The sequence below is a fragment of the Melopsittacus undulatus genome, chromosome 7 (assembly GCF_012275295.1).
Source record: "Melopsittacus undulatus isolate bMelUnd1 chromosome 7, bMelUnd1.mat.Z, whole genome shotgun sequence".
In the NCBI taxonomy this organism is placed as follows: domain Eukaryota; kingdom Metazoa; phylum Chordata; class Aves; order Psittaciformes; family Psittaculidae; genus Melopsittacus; species Melopsittacus undulatus.
Genome location: NC_047533.1, coordinates 8511419 through 8530451, shown reverse-complemented (window position 1 = coordinate 8530451; position 19033 = coordinate 8511419). Strand labels below are relative to the sequence as shown.

Sequence of the window (19033 nt, the reverse complement as noted above, 5' to 3'; positions counted from 1 at the left end):
GGCAAACCTGCGAACAATTTCGCCGCGAACAATTCCGCTCTGCGAATTTCGCAAAATACTTACGCATCCTGAGTCTTCGTCCGGACTCCCGTGCACAGAATTTTTATGGGATTTTACCGGTTTTTCCTTTGCTCATTATTCTAGAATTTAGGTTCGTCGGTAAGGTTGAGGTAAGCTGTTGGTCGCGGGGCCGCGAAATGTCGCGGGGCGCCTCCCCAGAGGACCAAAGCTCACCGTTCCTTATCCGAGTCACGGCACCAGAAATTGTTATAAATTGAGACCACAACGGATCATAATCCAATTAGGATTTTATTAATTATAGCAAGTAGAATATGAGCAAAGACAGCGCTGGACGGCAGGGGAGTCTGCGCTCCGCCTACTGCCGTGCTGAGCAGTTCAAAAAGCCCTCCCTTATACATCTTTTACTTCCGTGTTCATGACGTAGTTGAGGTACTCTGCGCATGCTTCAGCTGTTGCTAGGGGGTCGACCTCTGCCTCCCGGTGGTCGGTGAGGCCGAAGTAAGAAGTCTTCCTCCTTTGTTCCATAGTTGACCCTTCATTTATGTCCTTATATGGAGTGGTTTGTCTTATTTCTGCCAGTTCCTGGAACATCTTGCAAGCCAGTTTCTGTAACACCTTGTGGTCATCTTATGTTTGCATAAACGGTTTCTGGTTTAATTGGTGTAAGCGATTGTGGTTTATCTTATCTTGCATAAACTGTGTCCGTTAACTGTGTGCATAAGCAATTTCATATCTTTTGTTGTCTAACCTTTATATTGGGCTTAACATATATATATACCTAACATATATCTTAATAAACAATACCTTATTCTTTAGTTTTTCACAAAGGGATTTGTATTTCTTGCTTTTAGCCCTGCTAGAAAGCACATTTTTCAGTAAGATGGCTGACTTTTCCAAACAACATGGTTGCTTTAAGAACCAGGTCTAAAATGGCCATAGCAGCTTAAGTTAATTGTGTGTATTGTGTTTTATCCTGGGGATGAGTGTTTTCTTTGTGAACTCACAGGCTGTTGGTGTGGATGGTATGAAAGATGTGTTTCTTTACAACAAATGACTTGCATGCAAGGTCTGTGTATCACCCACTAGGCCATTTCAGGAGACATTTGCACAACTACTTGAAAATTATTAATACTTTGGTTTTTCTTAAGCAAATGCTTGATAAATGTAAAAACCAATTTGTATTTGGGAACTGTATCCGTTTAGGAAATATTCACGGAGTTTATTATCATTCCTTTTCATATATGGTAGGAAACCATGTAACTTCCCAGGTATAAACAAATCTGGAACAAAAGACTGTACAAAAACATAACGGATTCAGCTCTGAAAAGGCTCATGCATCTACATTGTCTGCTACCCTGAATACTAATGAATTTAATGAAACTATTCAAAGACTGGTTACTTGTCTGCATAAATGTATTGAGACCTCTGTAATCATCTGTTTGCTGTCTGAAATCTCTTGTCAATAGTTTAATGACTTCAGAGCATATTATTCTTCTTGTATAGGCTTCATATAATGTTTCTACATAATTAAGCAGCTTTGTTAGAGGAACTGCCATTAGTTGCCCCATTTCATTTGGTTTTGTTATCAGCCAACCAGAAAGAAAAAAAGAATAACAAGAGAAAGGCTACAAATCCAGTCTAGTGAGAGAAATGTGTAATTGGGAAGATTTCTTTGTTGTTGTTGTTTGCTTTTTTCTTTTAAGATTGCCATATTAAAGCACCATTGTTAAGCTGCACATCTGAAGTAATTTTAACCATTTAAATGCACTGCGTATTGAAATACTCAGAAAGGAAGCAACCGGCTAAATATCTTGCAATGCATATGGGTGCCTTAACATTTTAAGGGTAGATCTGATAATGAATACATAATAATACCAGTTCATTTTAAATAATCACTAAATTTAAAGAACAGTCGTGTTTCTGTTGCTAACATAGTCATAAGATGTGAGAAAAGGGTGTCTTGATTTTTTTAAGATCTGGTCAATCAAATATTCCATCTTCACATTCTTCTGAATTAAAATTATTACTATAAATCTAATCAGATTTTTCATCCTCAGAAGAAACCCTGATAATTTTTTTCAAATACATAAAATAACCTGAACATATCATTAATTAATTTCCTGCATTTACCAAGTCTCAAGCATGAAAGAATGACTGCAGACACTTACTCTTTCCTGCTAAGGGGCACTGTTTCACTCATGTTTTGGGTCAAACGTGAAGCTTCTGCAACTTTACACATAAAATTAAACAGTACCTATTTCCTTTGGGGCTTATGTGGGTGTGTAGGTGAACAAACCCTGACATTATAAATACGCTGTGAAAGAGAAGAGGTAGAAACCATGACACCCTTGTCACTTCTAAGCCCTGTCCTTGAGGCAGCCATCTTGTTGATGGGGTGTCAGCCATCTTGTTGAGAACAGCTCCAGGAGCTTCACCTTCACCCTTTTAGAACAAGGAAGTCATTAACACCCAAGCCTCACATTCATACCTGTTTAAATAGCATCAGATTAAGTTGCAATTTCTGCTTATTTCCTGCATTTGTCTATAGAGTTAAAAAATAAATGAATACTACTGTTTAATACTGCATTAACAGTACTGAAATATTTGATGAAAGATCCTAATGCTGGCATTTGAAGAATAATGTGCTACCTATGGCCAAACTATTAAACAGCACTAGTTGATTCATGCATGTAATATTTCCTATCAAAACACTTTAGCTCCACAGGAAAGGTATTTTTGGTGTCACATCTCAAGATTCACAAGCAATGCCCATTTATGCAGTGAAACAGCTGCAGCTAAGCAGTATTTAACACCAGTATAAATGCCAGATTTTGGCCCAAAACGTGAGGGAATGTAGCTACACACACGGTTTGCTATTAGCGTACTGTACTTAGGGGCACCGTTACGTGCCCGTTGCCCGCACTGGGCTACTCGACTGCGGACGGCTTCATGAGGTACCAGCGCCCTCCCTCCGGCAGCGACCCCTCAGCACACACGGCCTGCGTGACCTTCTCGGGGCGGCGGGGGGTAAGCGTGCTGCGGTACATGGCCCCCAAGGGTAAACGAACCCCGTACTGCTCCCGGGGCCGCTCGGGCGGCTTTCCCATAGCCCCGATCCCCGGGAAGCTGCCCACCCGCTGCCCCGTTCCGCCGGCTGACAGAGAGCAGAACCGCTGACCGATCCGTCGCGCCTGCGGGAGGACTACATCTCCCGACATGCACCGCGCACGGGCGCCATCCATGGACACAAGTCCCGGCATGCCGCGTGCCCCGCGCCCGCAGGCCGCTTACCGTGCGCCCCGAGGACTACAGTTCCCGGCGTGCCCCGCTCGGGGGGCGGGGCTATGCAAACGCTGCCGGCGGCCAGGGCCCGGCGTCGCTGCGCGTGTGGGGATCGCCGCGCTGGGCCCGGGCGGCGGGGCATGAGTAGGCCGCCAGCCCGCCGCCGCTAAGATGGCGTCCATGCTGCTACAGACCTGCGGCCGGCGGGCCTGCCGCCTGCCCCGAGCGCTGCGCCGCCAGCCGCAGCCAGGTGAGCCTCCCCGCGGGCCATCCGGCGGCCCGGGCCTGGCCAGGCCCTGGGGTGCGGTGCGGCGAGGCTGCGCTGCCACCCGGTCTGCCGGGCCTGTGCGAGGCTGAAGGCCTAAGGGGACGGGTTGGGGGGGACGGCTGAGAGCTCCCGGTATGGGCGGGGAGGTCTTTGCGGTAGGGAAGGGCCGTGGCGAGGTCCCCGCTGTTCCGGTCACCGGCGAGCCAGGGCTGGACACGGCGTTTCTGGCTGCTGTGGGCGAGGTCGTCTCTTAACGTTTACCTCCGGGCCAGGGTGGTTCGAGGGATGCTGTCTAACGGCAGTGAGCACACATGAGTCTTTCCAACGCCGGCTGGCCAGGGAGGCAAAGAACATGTGTTTTTCATTAAGGCGCAGGAGCACGTTGTTGTGCTTAGCTCCTGCCTGCCTTGTTCTCGGTGTAGCTTGGCTGTGAAGTGATGGATGTTGTCAGTAGTTACATGCTTCTCGTTGCCCTTTAAGAAAGTACAGGAGGTTATTTTCTTAGTCCATACTAGGAAGGAAATGTGGATTTGCTTTTTTCCAAGTGGCTTTGAAAGCCTGGGGAATTCAAAAGGGACTGCAGCATGTGGTATGGTTTCTCGTTATAATCGAGGTAATTTGGCAGTTTAAATACCTTTTGGCGGTGAAGTTTAATGACATGAAGCAGCTGACAGCTTGTGACGTACATGGGGCCTGTGGTTGCTCTTTATGTCCCTGAGCTGGAATGGCCGGGCTTTAGTGAGGTGTGAGTGAAAGCATGGGGCAGCGTGTGGTTTGTCACTGACATGCTGTCAGTGAGAACAGCCCATCTGCACGTTCAGGTTCGGGCAAACCTGATCAACCATATAGATCCTTGCTCATTGATGATAAACAAGCTAGCTTCTCGCTTGCCAGTAATCACTCAGGAGTGGAAGCTTCCTCTGGTTGGTGTTAATTTTAGCCACTGTTGTAAAGACATTTATTTAGGTTAAGCTTGTACCGTGATCTGGACAAAACCCCAGGGTATTTTAGCTGTCTGGTTCATTTACCGTGAGGGAATAAATACATGCACTTACCTTCAAATTAGAAGGGAGCTTTGATTTTCTTGAGGCATGGCATAAGAAGAAATGCTGATGATTGCTACAAATATGCATGTTATAAATCCCATGCAAAAATTCTCATTTGCTGAAATACTGCAGTAGAATCAAATAATCTGTGTGCGGTGATGCACTGTGCTTCTGATACAATTAATGCTTTTATTTAGAGTGTTAATTAAGTATTAACACCTTACGGTGTAATGCTTTGTTTAGTGTTTTGCTTTACTTAGCTTATCTTCTTTGCTTTATGTGTAAGTAGTCTAAGATTAAGTTAAGGCTAAGTGCTTCTAAGAATCCCAACTGCTCTTCCTGTAAAGATCAGGCTGCAAGCTTGTACTTGGGTAGGGACTTACTTTGTGTTAGCCTTTTATTTTTAAAAACTCTAAACATAGTAACACTACACAGGAATTCTGCATTTAGAACTTTGGGTTTGATGTTTCCTTATATTTAAAACCTAAGTTTCTCATTACTTTGTGGGGTTTTTTTTCATACAGGTTTTCTGACACTACTGTGTTTCTTACTCAAACCAATTCTAATGCAGGTGTCTTTAACAGTGTTGAGTATGGTAAGCTAGTCACCTTGTTCAGACACTGCTGGCTGTCTGTATTACCCTAGAACAAGGAGTATGGCCTTTGGTTCTTGCTGAAGAAAGTATAGATTTTGTTTCAGGGCTGGCTCATTCTTAGGTACATGGTCAGAACAGGCACTGCAAAACAAAGAGCTCTGGTTGGCAGGAAGCTGAAATTGACAATTATTCTGCATATTCTTTTGGTGACATGATGTTTCTGTGTGCCTGCTCACACTCTGAATGGCTGTGTGACAACAGGGGTTTGAGTCAGTGTTTTCTGGTGGTAACTTTGGAATTCTGTTCTTTGGCCCCTTCCTTGAAGTAAGAGTCTGGTTGGAGAAGAAAACTAAAAGAAGTGACAGTGTCTTTGTTATGGAGTTCTGTCTAAAAACTTCAAGCCAGTTTTGATCCCCGGATCACCCTCTTTGTTCCAGGGACACCTGTCCATAGCAGGTAATGCTGCCTGCTAGTGGGGCTCGTTTTTGGCACACAGGTTTTGTATGCTTCCTGGCACCTGGGTGAGAGGAACAGAGTCTCTTGCCACAACTTATCCGTCACTCTTGAGTTCTTCTCTGCTTTACTCAGCTGTTCTTAAAGCCAAACACATCCTGCTGAGATGGGAAGCCTCTTAGGTCAAGCAATTCAGCTGCTGGTCTTTCTGTAAATATTGGAGAGTATCCCTTCACAAATTCATGAGGCTTGATTTTTGAGTAAGGAAGAGGCAGTTTTTCCCCTGACTCTGCTTGCAGTGGCAGTGAGTACCTGTTAGAGTTGGATATAAGTAGACATGGGTAGGTCCTTTTCCTATGGCACTGTCAAGTCAAAGCTTTTGCTGTAATGGCATCAAATCCCACTTAGCATGGAACATCCCTTGATTTTCAAAATCCTTTAATAAGTTCACTTATTCCCCCCACTTTTCTGTACCTTCTTGTTGCCCCGCCTGATTTTGCAGCTATCTCTTTTCCTCTAATGTTTAGGATATTTTGTTGGAGAAGGCTTTCAGTGACCAGCGTTGAGTACTGTGTTTTCTCAGATACAGTTGTCTGCTTCAGGTTCTATCATAGGCTTTGTCTTTGATAGTGGAAAAGCTGACCACTAGCCTCTAAACTGGCATTTCTATCTTGCTGTCTCTTAAGACTGATCAGAAATAGTAAGTTCCACATGGGAGGAACAAGACACAGTGGATCTACTCATCCAGCCTTCCATTTTTGTTTTGTTAACAGTGAATTCTGAAAAGATTGACCAAAAAGAGCCAATACACTTAGAGTCTTGCTTGTGTGATCTTCCTTTGTGCTGTCCAGCAGTCTTTCTGCACTTGGTATCAGGCAGCTATTGAGTTGTTGCAGCTAGCTATTTATGGCCCATTGCAAGGGGGTTGAAATAAGATGATCTTGAGGTCTTTTCCAACCCTCTCTATTTTATGATTCTATGATACAAGATTATTATTATTTTAAGTTGCTTTAGGGGGATTGGTTCTTTTATGAGGGTCTCAGGGATGGGTTTTGGTGATTGTAGGTGGCATAAAGTCACTAAGAAGCATTTTATGTATCTGATGGTGCTTCCAAGGTGTTGGATGGTTGTAAGGCTTTCAAGCATGGCCCTTTATTGAAGCATGGGAACTGACTTAATTTATCATTTGATTGTCTCCACAATTTATTTCCAGACTAGATGCCACTTGTCTCTGTACCTGGATGGAGAATGCCCATGTACAGATGTCATTCATCCTTGTGGACTCTTACTAAACTCATTTTGAGGAACATAGTTCCTTTTATAGTCTTTGGTTCTGTCTCTTGCCCTTCAGGACCATTTTATATCCTTTGCAGACAGATGCAGGGGCAGAGCTATTTTTACCAGGTGCTAATCAAAATGGACAGCGATACATTGAAATGGTTGTAGTTCCACCTCTAGTGAGGCATATTTAGGTTCCTTTTCATATTTTGTTGTCCTGCTTTAAAGAAAGCAAACATTTCATCCTAGACACTTGGCAAGTGTTCCATTTGGATGGTGTAATTCAGTCTTGTCATGGAGCCATTAAAAAAATTACATGTGCTTTCAGTGAAGTTCTTTTGCAATATAGTTGCTTATCTGAGGGACTTAAAAACCTGTCTTCAGGCAGTTGTTCAAGTGCAGGCAGTGTCCTCGTGACCACACAGAGTTCAGCTGTGTGTATGGACAGTTTGCTTGAACGCTGGTGGAGATGTCAGCTGCCTTACAGAATTGCTTCCCTCCTGTTGTCACTTTCTCTGTCCTATAAATTGGGATTACAAATTGAGAGGAATAGAAGAACAAGGCTTGTACTTTGACTATTGGGTGAAGTATTTGGACTTCAGTACTTGGTTATTGTCAAAGCAAGAATAATTTCAGTCTTGGTTGTTTGTGATGTACAGTCATCCAAAGTGTGAAGGTGCTCAGAAGCAGTGCACCATAAGGTAGCTGCTGTTAAGAAGCATCTTTTTTTGTGCTTTTAGTAGAGCCATTCCTAAAATAGAAAGTCACAGAAGGCAAAGGCAGGCGCTGGAAGAATAAAGAACTACCTGATGTAGGAGATCAGGTTCAAGGCTATCGAAGGAAACTGAAGGTGCACAAGTGTGTGGGACCTGATGAGATGCATCCATAGGTCCTGAGGGAATTGAGAGATGAAGCTACCAAGCCATTATCCATCCTATTTGAGAAGCAAAGGCAGTCTGGTGTAGTTCCTGTTGATTGGAAAAGGGGAAACGTAAACCTCATTTTTGAAAAGGGGAAAAAGGAAGACCTGGAAAATTAGTGTTGCCTCCATGCCTGGCAAGATCATGAAGCAGATCCTTCTGGAGACTATGCTAAGGCACATGGAAAATAAGGAGGTGATTTCTGACAGCCAGCATGGCTTCACTAAGGGCAAATTGTATCTATTTGGTGGCCTTCTATGGCAGGGTTACAGCATTGGTTGATAAGGGAAGAATGGCTGATGTCATCTACCTGGACTTATGCAAAGCATGTGAGACCGTCCTGCATGACATCCTTGTCTCTAACTTGGAGAGACATGGATTTGATGGAGAGACCACTCAGTGGATAAAGAATTGGCTTGATGCTTACACTCAAAGAGTTGTGGTCAACGGCTCAATGTCCATATGGAGATCAGTGTTGAACGACTTTGGGTGCTGGTTGACAAGAAGCTCAACAAGACCCAGCAGTGTGTATACAGCCCAGAAACCAACTGTGTCTTGGGCTGCATCAAAAGAAGCATGACCAGCAGGTGAAAGGAGGGGATTCTCCCCCTCTACTCTGCTTCTGTGAGACCCCGCTTGCAGTACTGCATTCAGCTTTGGGGCTGCCAGCATAAGAAGGACATGGGCTTGTTGGAGCAAGCCCAGAAGAGGCCACAAAGATGCTGTGAGGGCTGGAGCAGCTCTGCTGCGAAGGCAGGCTGAGAGCTGGAGTTGTTCAGCCTGGAGAACACAAGGCTCTTGGAAGAACTTCTGATAGCCTTCCAGTACCTAAAGGGGCTGGCAAGAAGGACTTTTGACAAGGTCTTTAGGGACAAGATAAGGGGGAATGGCTTTAAGGTGGCAGAGGGGAGACTGAGATTAGATACAGGGAAGAAGCTCTTCCCTGTGAGGGTGGTGAGGTGCTGGCACAGGTTGCCCAGAGAAGTTGTGGCTGCCCCATCCCTGGCAGTGTTCAAGGCCAGGTTGGACACAGGGGCTTGGAGCAACCTGCTCTAGTGGAAGGTGGCCCTGCCCATGGAAGAGGTTGGAACTGGATGAGCTTTAAGGTCCTTTCCAGCCCAAACCATTCTAGGATTCTGTCTTTTGCATCTCATATTTTTGTACAATTCACTATATGAATAAATGTCTTCCTGAATTTCTGAATTACTGCTAATTATTGGTCTTTTTCTAGGTAACTTGGGAGATCGGGCATGTCTCAGCTGCACATCCCTGAGGCTGGCAAACAATATGTGAGTAAAGATGATTTTTTTTTTCCTAAACTCAAAACTCTACAAAGCTCTCAGTTAGTTCTACTATCAGAGAATGTGGGTTTAAGTCTTTCTAGACAAAGTGTGAAAATATTAGCTTCAGCTTGTGTTAGTGACAGATCAAAGGCAGTCTGAATATCATGCTCTCCACTTGCTTGGGTGTGTGTGGGAGAGAGTGGGATCTTCATTCCGTTCACCCACTTCCTCCCTTTTTGTTTCACTTGTGATGTGACAGCAATAGAATATTAATCTTGTTCTTGAGTGATTCCAGGCGACCCTGCAGGATGCCAAGGGCATACTTCCTCTGTGGAGTTCCAAAGAGTAAACATCAGTCACAGCTAGTTTGCAGAGCATAATGAACACTTGGGAATGTAGACTGTTGTATCTTCATTACACCAAAGTAGTTTGCTGTATGGTACAGCCTTGGGTGAGTCTCTTGTAGGAGATGGTGTCCTCCTCTGAAAACAAATCCTGCCTCTGTGTGCTGTTGATGGAACTTAAGGAGTTGGATGTTGGTGGGATCCATTCCCTGTTCCTGCCTTGGCTCACAGCGCATATTTGCGGATACGAATATTCTGACGCCTTTCCTTGGAATGTTAAAATATGTATTCTGTAGTTTATTTACAGTCTAACTGCTCAGGAAACTGACTGTTCTCAATTTCCTAGGTTTCCATTTTGACATAAGGATGTGTCTCTAGACAAAACCCTCCAACATGAAACTAATTATTTTTAGTCCTGTTAGTTCTGTATCACCTACTGTATAATGAGTTATGAGAGGGTTTTTAATCCATAAAGCATTTTCAATCTGTTTGCTTTTTAGTATATTACTATATGATGCCTCTCTGTTGAATAATTGAAACTTGTGGTTTGAAGTCTGTTATAGGAGCAGCAGAATATAGGGAAAGAAATTCTTGTTGTTAGTTTGAGAATTTGGTTGGGTTTTTTACCAAAAGCTGCTTAAAATAAAGCAAACTAGTGCATATACCTCACGTGACAGACATGCAGAATCAAGGGACTGTAATGATACAAGTGCTGAGGACAGTCTGGGACAGAAGTTCTGTGTCTGAGTAGTTAAAGTCTGTTCAGAGAGGCACATTTCCTGTGAAGGTCTGTTTCCCTGCAGCCTCAGAACCAGTTCTGCAGGCAGAGCTCCCTTCCTCTCTGCGTGCAGAACAGTGTAGTTGTATGCAGGTAGAACTTGATCTGTAGGCCTGGAGCTCTGCTTTTGGGGAATGGCTTAAAAGTTAGGATGGACTCATTTATGCAAGTGTTTTAATCTGGTTTTGAATATGGACTTTATTTTCTTAAAGGAACCGTGATTTTCATTAGTTAATATCTGTGCAAGTGTGCAGGTTTCCAGTTAAGCAGGAAGATTCAATGATCAGATGACTGTGTTTCAGCAGTTGTCTGACATTGAATGGGCAGATGCTTAAACTTTTAGTTTAACCTAGAAAATGTCTTTAAAAAGTAATAATTTAATATTTTTTATACAAAGCTGTCTTGAGCATTAAATAGCCAAAACCATTACAATAATTTAAACCTGTTTGGATGTATGTGGTAATGAAGTTTAAAAAGTGCTGGCTGAAAACAGAATTGAGAAAAGCTAATACTTGTAAGTGTTCAATAAACTATTTGTTTTCTTAAAGTGTGACTCAGAGTTGTAGAGCCACTTGCACTTATTTCAGTTCCTTGACTGAAGGCAGATTTTGTTTTGGTAGGGCTCCATGAAGAAACACCTCAGTCGTTTCTGTCCTGTAGGCAACCCAATACTGGCATTTCAGTCTGTGGGACACCTAATGGAGCTCTTTTATCTGAAATATTTTAGTTACTGTTCCAATCCTACTTGCATATAATAAGTAGTTCTTGGTGTATAATGAGGGTTTGGGGTGTTTGGACAGTGCTTCCCTGCTAATCTCAGTTTACATTTAATTAAAGAGCAACATTCTGGCTACGGTAGAAGAGTGGTGTTCTGTGTGCCCCAGCTCAGTACCGTGATGGGATGTTAGGCAAAAAATTATTGTTGAAAAAGGAAAACCAGGCACATGGAAATAGTAAAAGAGGAACTCTAATGAAACCTGATTTCTCTGATAGTAAATACCTTCCTCTACCTCAGCACCTATCCCAAGTCTACAAGTTCTGTTTTTTTCTCAGGTGTTTTGCTCAAACATGAGAAGTAATAGAAGGGGCTTTGTTACTATGCATTTATAGATGTATATTCAAATGTAGCTTTCTAAATGGAAAGCATTTCTGGTTGCTACTCTTTATTGGAGTAAGGTAAGCTCCCTTGTCAAAGTTGTTTAATGGAAAATTCTGTCCATATAGTCATAGAATGGTTTGGATTGGAAATGACCTTAAGATCATCCAGTTCCAACCCCCTGCAATGGTTGGGGGGGACTCCTTACCCTAGACCATGTCTCCCAAGGCTCTGTCATGAAGTAAAGCCAAGTGTTCTTTTTAGGGCATAGACGCTGATCTTCAGAGTCACAGGTTGGGGTTTTTTTCCTCAAATATGTAGTAGATATTTCCAAATGATTCATTTTATAAACACATAAATTCTATAATTGCACAAATACATAGAAATACAGAAATAGCTTATAATCTGTTAATAATCCTTGAATGCTTTTTTCTTTTGAAGGACTGTACACTTCAAATACTGCACTAGTGTCCCTCCTGTTTACGCATACTCCAAAAAAGATCGCTACTGTTGTTGGACTAAAGGATCTGAACAAATACACTTTGCTCTTAGGAGCTCTTCTGGCTCATGGACGCCACTAGCAACCACGGGTATTTTAGGTCCCCAGTATCTTCCAGTTAGATGGTGGCATTCTTCATGTCCCCTTCGAGATGACTCCATAGTTGAAAAGTCACTGAAGTCCTTAAAGGACAAAAACAAGAAGTTGGAAGAAGGAGGTCCTGTATATAGTCCAGCAGAAGTGGAAGTCGTGAAAAAATCTCTTGGACAGAGGATTGTGGATGAACTGAAGCACTACTACCATGGTTTTCGATTACTGTGGATTGACACAAAAATAGCTGCAAGGATGCTCTGGAGAATACTTCATGGAAACACTTTGTCTCGTCGAGAACGGAGACAGGTACTGAATAAATACCAATTTTGTTTGAGTATCCTTAGCAATTGCTCCATTTTATTTGAGCCGAGTTGGTTCTTTTTGTTGTCATCTGTTCCTAGAATTAAAATTGCTGGGTGCATTTTCCCTCTTCCTCCCTGTGGACACTAAAAACTTTGGATATGATTCCAAAACATTTTACTCTTGTTCCCCGTTACTGAAGATAAATTGGGTATTTTCTGGTTGAAATAGCAGAGGATTCTTCTGTTCTGCCATGTGGACAGCATCTGTGGTTTGTTCTCAAGTTCCCATCCATGTGCTACATGTGTGTTTATGGTCACTTTCCCTGCTTTTTTGCTCCAGCTGGAAGAAGAGAGGGAAACCACTTTTTAGTAAAGGTTGGATTTGTGCCAGTTCTGTTGTAGGTGTTTGGGGTTTTTAACAGAAGAATATCTGCAGCCTGAAATGTGTGATGGATAATCAGACATTAGTACTGTCTCAATTAAAAATAGGTTCACGAGGTAATTTTCGTCCAGAAATGATAATTTGAGGAAAGCTTTGATTTATACTTTTTTCTTCATGGCATGTAGCTGAAACTGTAAAAATGCAACTGGCAGTTTTAAAGAAAAGGGAAGAGAGGATGAAGATGAGATCTGTAGTGCAAAATGAGAGTAAATGAGGATGACATGCATTTCAATAGTAATTTCAGTTTGTGGAAGAAGTAAATATGCTTATTCAACTAGAATTAAAAGGAGTGTTTAAAAACATTCAGTGTCAGCTCTTCTATATGGAAAGACCACAAAATAATAAGCTGTCTTAAAACTGGTGTAGTTAAACATGATAACTTCTCATTTTACTGTTTTTAAAGGCAGGATGTTTAAGAAGTTTATATAGATAAAATATTCCAGTGGTGGAAATGTTGGAGAGTGAAAAGTGTATGTGCTTGGACAGTGGTTCTCTGCAGTTTGTGCGCTGGACAAACAATGTCTTAGGTTGCCTTCAACATTTTTTTGTTAAATAGTCAAAAATAAGAATATTTTCTCATTGTTTTAATAATCTACTGATGGTTTGGTGCATAGCTAAGCATTTTAATGTGTAATTAAAAATCACATCCTAATGCAACATGCAAAAAAGCCAAATAACAGGAATGAAATGCACACATAGCAGTGTTCACCTGTGATTACCTTTGGTTCCTTTCTACAACCGAGTGGTGGTATTGGTTCTCAGCATCTTCATGCTGTTTATTTTTGCACTTTTCCTTCTGCTGGTCCAAGAGTATGCTTGGCAGCTGGTCAGCTGAAACATTGCTCAGCAGTAAATATAACAGTCTGTGCTGACGTATGAGGGGGATTATGTAGTGCCAAGAAAGAGTATCTGAGGACAGGGGTGAATGAGGACTGCAGGACTTCTTGAAGTAGCAGTTCTGGCTTGTGCTGACTTATTGAGAGCTTTGGGAAACTTGGAAAACCGAGTGAGACAAATTAACTCATGGTTGAAAACAGGATCAGAAATCCTCCAGAGAGCAAGATTGGAACCACTGTTTTCCCTGCCTGTTTCATGTTCACTGAGCCATACTTCTGAGGAATTACATAAACACCAGTAAAATACAAATATCATGGAAATACTTCTGCTGAAAGATCAGGACTGTGTTCTAGAAGGCATGAATTAGAAGTAATGCATTATCTTTGGACACACATGCATTATTCCATCAGTAGATGGATTAAATTATTTGCTTGCTCTTTAATTTTGTCATCTAGTGATGACAGAGCTGTCATATGTTATGTGATGGTCTGGCATTTGGCCTTCCTGAATTCTCTTTTTTTTGTGCAATTTCAGTATCAATTCCCTTCTTTAAAATAAAATTGAGTTATATCATGCAGGTATAAATAAGAGTTTACATTGATGTAGCATGTCTCTTATCTAATGGTGGGGTGTATTTGTGTGCAATCCAGTGTAGAAGATGTTGAGGTAATAGTTTTAAGAACTACAGTGATGTTATTTTCTCTATCTAAGTTTTATGTTTTCTTTCTGTGTAAGTAGAGAATGCTCTGTCTCTTGAATGGGTTAGAAGCCAGGGTCACTGACAAACAGACCACCTCAGAACAAAATAAAACCCTTAACATGTGCTTTTTAAAACCTTATTTTGTTTGTTTCAGCGCAGCTCATATTTTAACAGTTCACCCTTCAGTTGTAGTATACTGCCTAAGTTAAAGAAGTCTTACAACTTTGATGCCGGATTAGTGTTGCTTGTGAATTTCTAAATATATATATATAAATGATGTATTTGAAGTACATACTGCTTTAAATGTATTAAAGTGCATATGAACTGACATGCTGGAGAAACCTTATCTGCACACAGACTGACAAAGGAGTTATTTCTGCCTGCCCTTTCCTTCCTCTTTGGAGGCAATAATGGAAAGATATCTAAGTAATCAGACCACATTAACAAGCAATTGCAGCGTGGCTAATACAAGACAGCTAGTGCTTATGTAAACCAAAAGTTAGCTCCAAAATCCAGCTTTTACAGTTGCTGGTAGGGTTTGGCTTCAGCAGGATCACATATCTACGCATGGGAGAGAAGGCAGGGAAAAGTACAACATGCAAAATATGATACTGGCAGTTAGAAACTACTTGCTGTAGCACTACCTTCCACAGCACGGTGGTTCAGGACATGGCAGGGAGATGGCAATCACTGTGGAGTTTGTGGCAAGTACATCAGCTTTACAAACTCCTTAGCCCTGCAGGCGTGCGAAAAGTGGAATACAAGAACTGTAGCAGCAGGTACAGAGTAGTCACAAGTTTTTCATGCTGTGCTGCCAGATAATGTGTGTGTAATCCTGCACCATTGTATTAGGTTCCTGTGCAAGGCTGTTTTTCCTTGAAATAGCGGAGGGTGCAGCTTCATGATTTATGGAAGATGATCCAGGACTGTGCTGCTGTGAGGTGGCCAGTCCTGCTTGGTGCTTAAGTTTTCCAACACCTTAGCTTTTGGTTTGTATTGATCTTCTTTTGCTTATTTGTGTAGTATTTCTGTATTTATGGGTTAGTTTCAGTTGGATCAGTGGTATACCTTCACCCTGTGACTAGCAGTGCATGTTCATGACTCTACAGACATTGTCTCAGGTTAGCATTAGGTTAGCTTAATCCAGTCGTAAAACTACTTTCCTGGATGTGGATTTTGCCCTGTACAAATACTTGCGCGTCCTGTCTAAAAATAGGTACTGGCTAGAAACATGAACTCTGTGCTCCCCTCTGTAGAATTTTTTGAGGAAAATGGACTTGTACTGACTTAAAATTTTCTTCCAAACTTTCTTACATCTGTTTGAAGTCTAGTAGTCATTTATCTTCTATGGTGGGTATGAATGGAAATATCTCTGTGCCTGTACACAATGGACCAAAGCATCCCTTCTGGGAAACTGAATTTTTGTATATACAAAACAAAATGTCCAACTTTGTATCTGTGGAATTTGTACATTCCTCAAACAGTACATAGGATTTTGGCTGGTTTTATGCTAAGGAAGCAATGGTTGAAGTTTTGCTGGCTTTGCATTCCAGCAAAGCCGCCCTAGCCATATGCAACTGGTTGTTGCTGCTGTTACCCTGGATTGGCCTGAGAAAGGAAGGGATGGAGGAGGAAACATGCATTTACTTCTGTAATACCATTTATGCTGCCAGGTTTTTGCCAGTCATAGCTGTGTTTAGCAAATGATTATGTTGAACAACAGTGCTCTGGCAGTAGTGTTCTGTAGTGTATATCTGACCTTCAGTCTGATTTTTAGGAGCTGACAATATTCCCCATAAGCTGTTATTTGCTTTGTAAAATGAGGCAGTCAAACAAAATCTGCACTCCCCAGTATAAACCAAGTTACTAAGCTTCCAGTGAGTACTGAAAGATTCGATTATAGCCTTATACGTACATTTGTGGGTGTATAGAAATCAAAAGGGCTGTATTTATTTTATGCGCTAAGGATTCAGTAACTAATGCACTGGCCTGTTTCAGAGGATTACTGCTCCAGAAAAGCAGTGATTTAAAAATAAAAGAATCTACCAAGCTGGGCTCATTACCCTGGATTTAAATGTACATTACAATTGTTAGGAGGCAGAGGGGGAGGGATATTTCATTTTATTCTTGATTACTTAGTCCACAGTAGCTCATGCATGTAAGAAGTGGTGGAGCACAAATAAAGATGAATAAAAGAAGTTAAGCAGCTTTAAGGACAACAAATGACCACCTCCTGTTTTCAGGTGCTTTTAAGAGGTTTAAATGAGATACTTGTTCAGTAATCCTATTGAGACACAGCCAGGCTTTAGAAATACTTTCTATAGTGTTGAAAACTGGTGAAACTCTGGCACTCAGCAGTATAGAGCAACTTGAAGAAAAAGACCCTGACTTTGTCACATCTTTTTTCTCCTGTGTTACTTTGAATTTCCGTTGTAACAAATATATAGAGTGTAAGTGATAACTTGCATGATCATATCAGATATTTTTATATAAATATTTAGATTTTGCTGATCAACACACGTATCTTCCTTTTTCTTCCAGTTTCTTCGGATATGTGCCGACCTTTTCCGCTTGGTCCCTTTCCTAGTTTTTCTCGTGGTCCCATTCATGGAATTTTTGCTTCCAGTAGCTCTTAAGTTGTTCCCTAATATGCTTCCCTCCACATTTGAGACAAAGTCTAAAAAGGTAAGCAGGTCTGAATTTAGAATCCAGTAATATGGTTTGGTAAAATAGACCTTTCCCTGGTAAAGAAAGAAATGAGAAAAATTCTGTAAGTTAGGTTTTTCTGCTGTTTTAGGGGGATGCTTTTGTCTTCTTTATGTTGTTTTGATGATCTTGCTGTTAACATATAACAATAAGCCAGTGCCATGCTGGTTTACCTGTTTGTATGTGCAGGTGCTTAGGTATCCAGGCTGTAAGCTTCTCTTGGTTTTTTTGCTCTCCTCATCTCCATTTTCTATGACTCTTACAAAGCAGAAATGAAGCTATGAAACCTCTTTTTTTTTTACTTTGTATTAAAATAGGCAGATTTTGTTTTAATATTTGAGTCCTTGGTGCAGACTTTGTGTACTTAATATTTAAAATAGCTTCTCATGCATTGCCCTGTTTAAATTGTATTTCTTTTAGATATTTAGAGCTTTGTAAAAACACACCAAAAAGCCCCAAAAATTATCACTTCCAGAGCACACAAGACTTGCATGAGGTTTGTTTGTAGTGGGATCCCAGTCAGTCAAAGATATGATCAATCATGATTGTATACTTGGATCTAAGTAGCCATTCATTTCTAATTCTGGGATGAATTCCCGAGATGTAGTATTTGTGTGCTGGATGCCAGAGCTGGGAATTACCCAAACCTGTTGGTTAGTTTGTGTCTTTTTGTTGTTAATGCAGTGGGTGCATGTTGGTTTTAGCAGGTGAGACCACTTGTGCTGCACTTCTTTTGTTACTGCATCCCATGTTTCGTGAAGCATTGAGCTGATCAGCCTGTTTTTCAATATGATTTGGGGGTCTTTGGTAAGAGCAAATGTCCTCTTGTGCTGTGTGTGTTAGAGTATGGGCTCAGGAGTGCTCCACGTGACTTGTCTGAGGGCAGAAGTGGTATTTAGTGCACTTACATCGGGAAAGAACTTTTAAAACCAAACATTTTCTTTTACAGGAGGAGCGATTGAAGAAAGAATTGAGAGTAAAGCTTGAATTGGCTAAATTCCTTCAAGACACCATTGAGGAGATGGCCTTAAAAAATAAAGCTGCAAAAGGAAATGTTGCAAAAGATTTTTCAACATTCTTTCAAAAGGTAAGACTTCTTAAAAATACATTTTCTCTTCCTACCAAGAAGACAGTGTGGTTTTTTTGGCCTGTGGTAATCATCAGATAGCTTTATTCCATGGGATTTGAAGAACCAGGATGTAATACTTCTTTAGGATAGATTCCTTCTTTGCAAGTAATACTTCAGTGTGCTGAAGTTTTACTGCTCTTTGATATTCTAGCTGGTACTTTCACTCTGTTTCCTTCTAGGTGCAGTATATTTCTGCTCATTCACTTCTTGTTTTCTTACTTTGTTAATAAGCTAATTCTAAGATAGAAAATAACGCACTCAGTGGTTAGTCTTAGTTTTTGACCTCCCTTTTGAACACTGGCTGTAAAAAGTGGAACAGAGGAGTTCTTTCCTGATTAACTAATTAAAACTTAGTGGGGAAAAGTAAAAGGTTTTTGTCAAATTCTGCTTATAAAGCCAGTTTTTTTTAAATGCACAGTTGCTGTAATGCTGAAATCCTTTGGGATGCTGACTAGGACATGGTGTAATCTGGGGTTTTCATAGAACACCAGTGCTGTGTTTGGTGCAGAATTTTTCTGTTCACAAGCAGTTGCTGACACAGAAACTGAATGTCAGCCCTGAGGAGAAGGACTTGGGGGCTTCAGCTGATGAAAAGCTGAATGTGACCTGTCAGTGTGCTGAGCTGAAAGCCGTGTGCTGGGCTGCATCAAAAGAAATGTGACCAGCAGACAGAAGGAGGTGATTCTCCCCCTCTGCACTCTGCTCTCATGAGACCCCACCTGTAGGACTGTGTTCTGCTCTGGGGCCCACAACACAAGAGGGGCTGGACCTGCTTGAGTGAGTTCAGAGAAGGATACGAAGATTCTGCAAGGGCTGGAGCAGCTCTGCCCTGGAGACAGGCTGAGAGAGCTGGGCTGGTTCAGCCTGAGAAAATAAGGCTCTGAGGAGACCTTAGAGCAGCTTCCAGTGCCAGGAGGGTCCTGCAAGAAATCCAGAGGGGGCATGTAGGGTCAGGACAAGG

General features: G+C 41.8%; 1 protein-coding gene across 1 annotated transcript in view; it reads left to right on the top strand.

Annotated features, from left to right (window-relative positions):
- Positions 1-3418: 3418 nt before the first annotated feature.
- Positions 3419-19033, top strand: part of LETM1 (leucine zipper and EF-hand containing transmembrane protein 1) — a 31144-nt gene continuing 15529 nt past the window's right edge. The window contains exons 1-5 of the mRNA XM_031048423.2: positions 3419-3553; positions 9095-9152; positions 11806-12262; positions 16779-16922; positions 17893-18030. Coding sequence (XP_030904283.1) covers positions 3475-3553; positions 9095-9152; positions 11806-12262; positions 16779-16922; positions 17893-18030 — 876 coding nt within the window. The 5' untranslated portion in view covers positions 3419-3474. The remainder of the gene's footprint in view (positions 3554-9094; positions 9153-11805; positions 12263-16778; positions 16923-17892; positions 18031-19033) is intronic.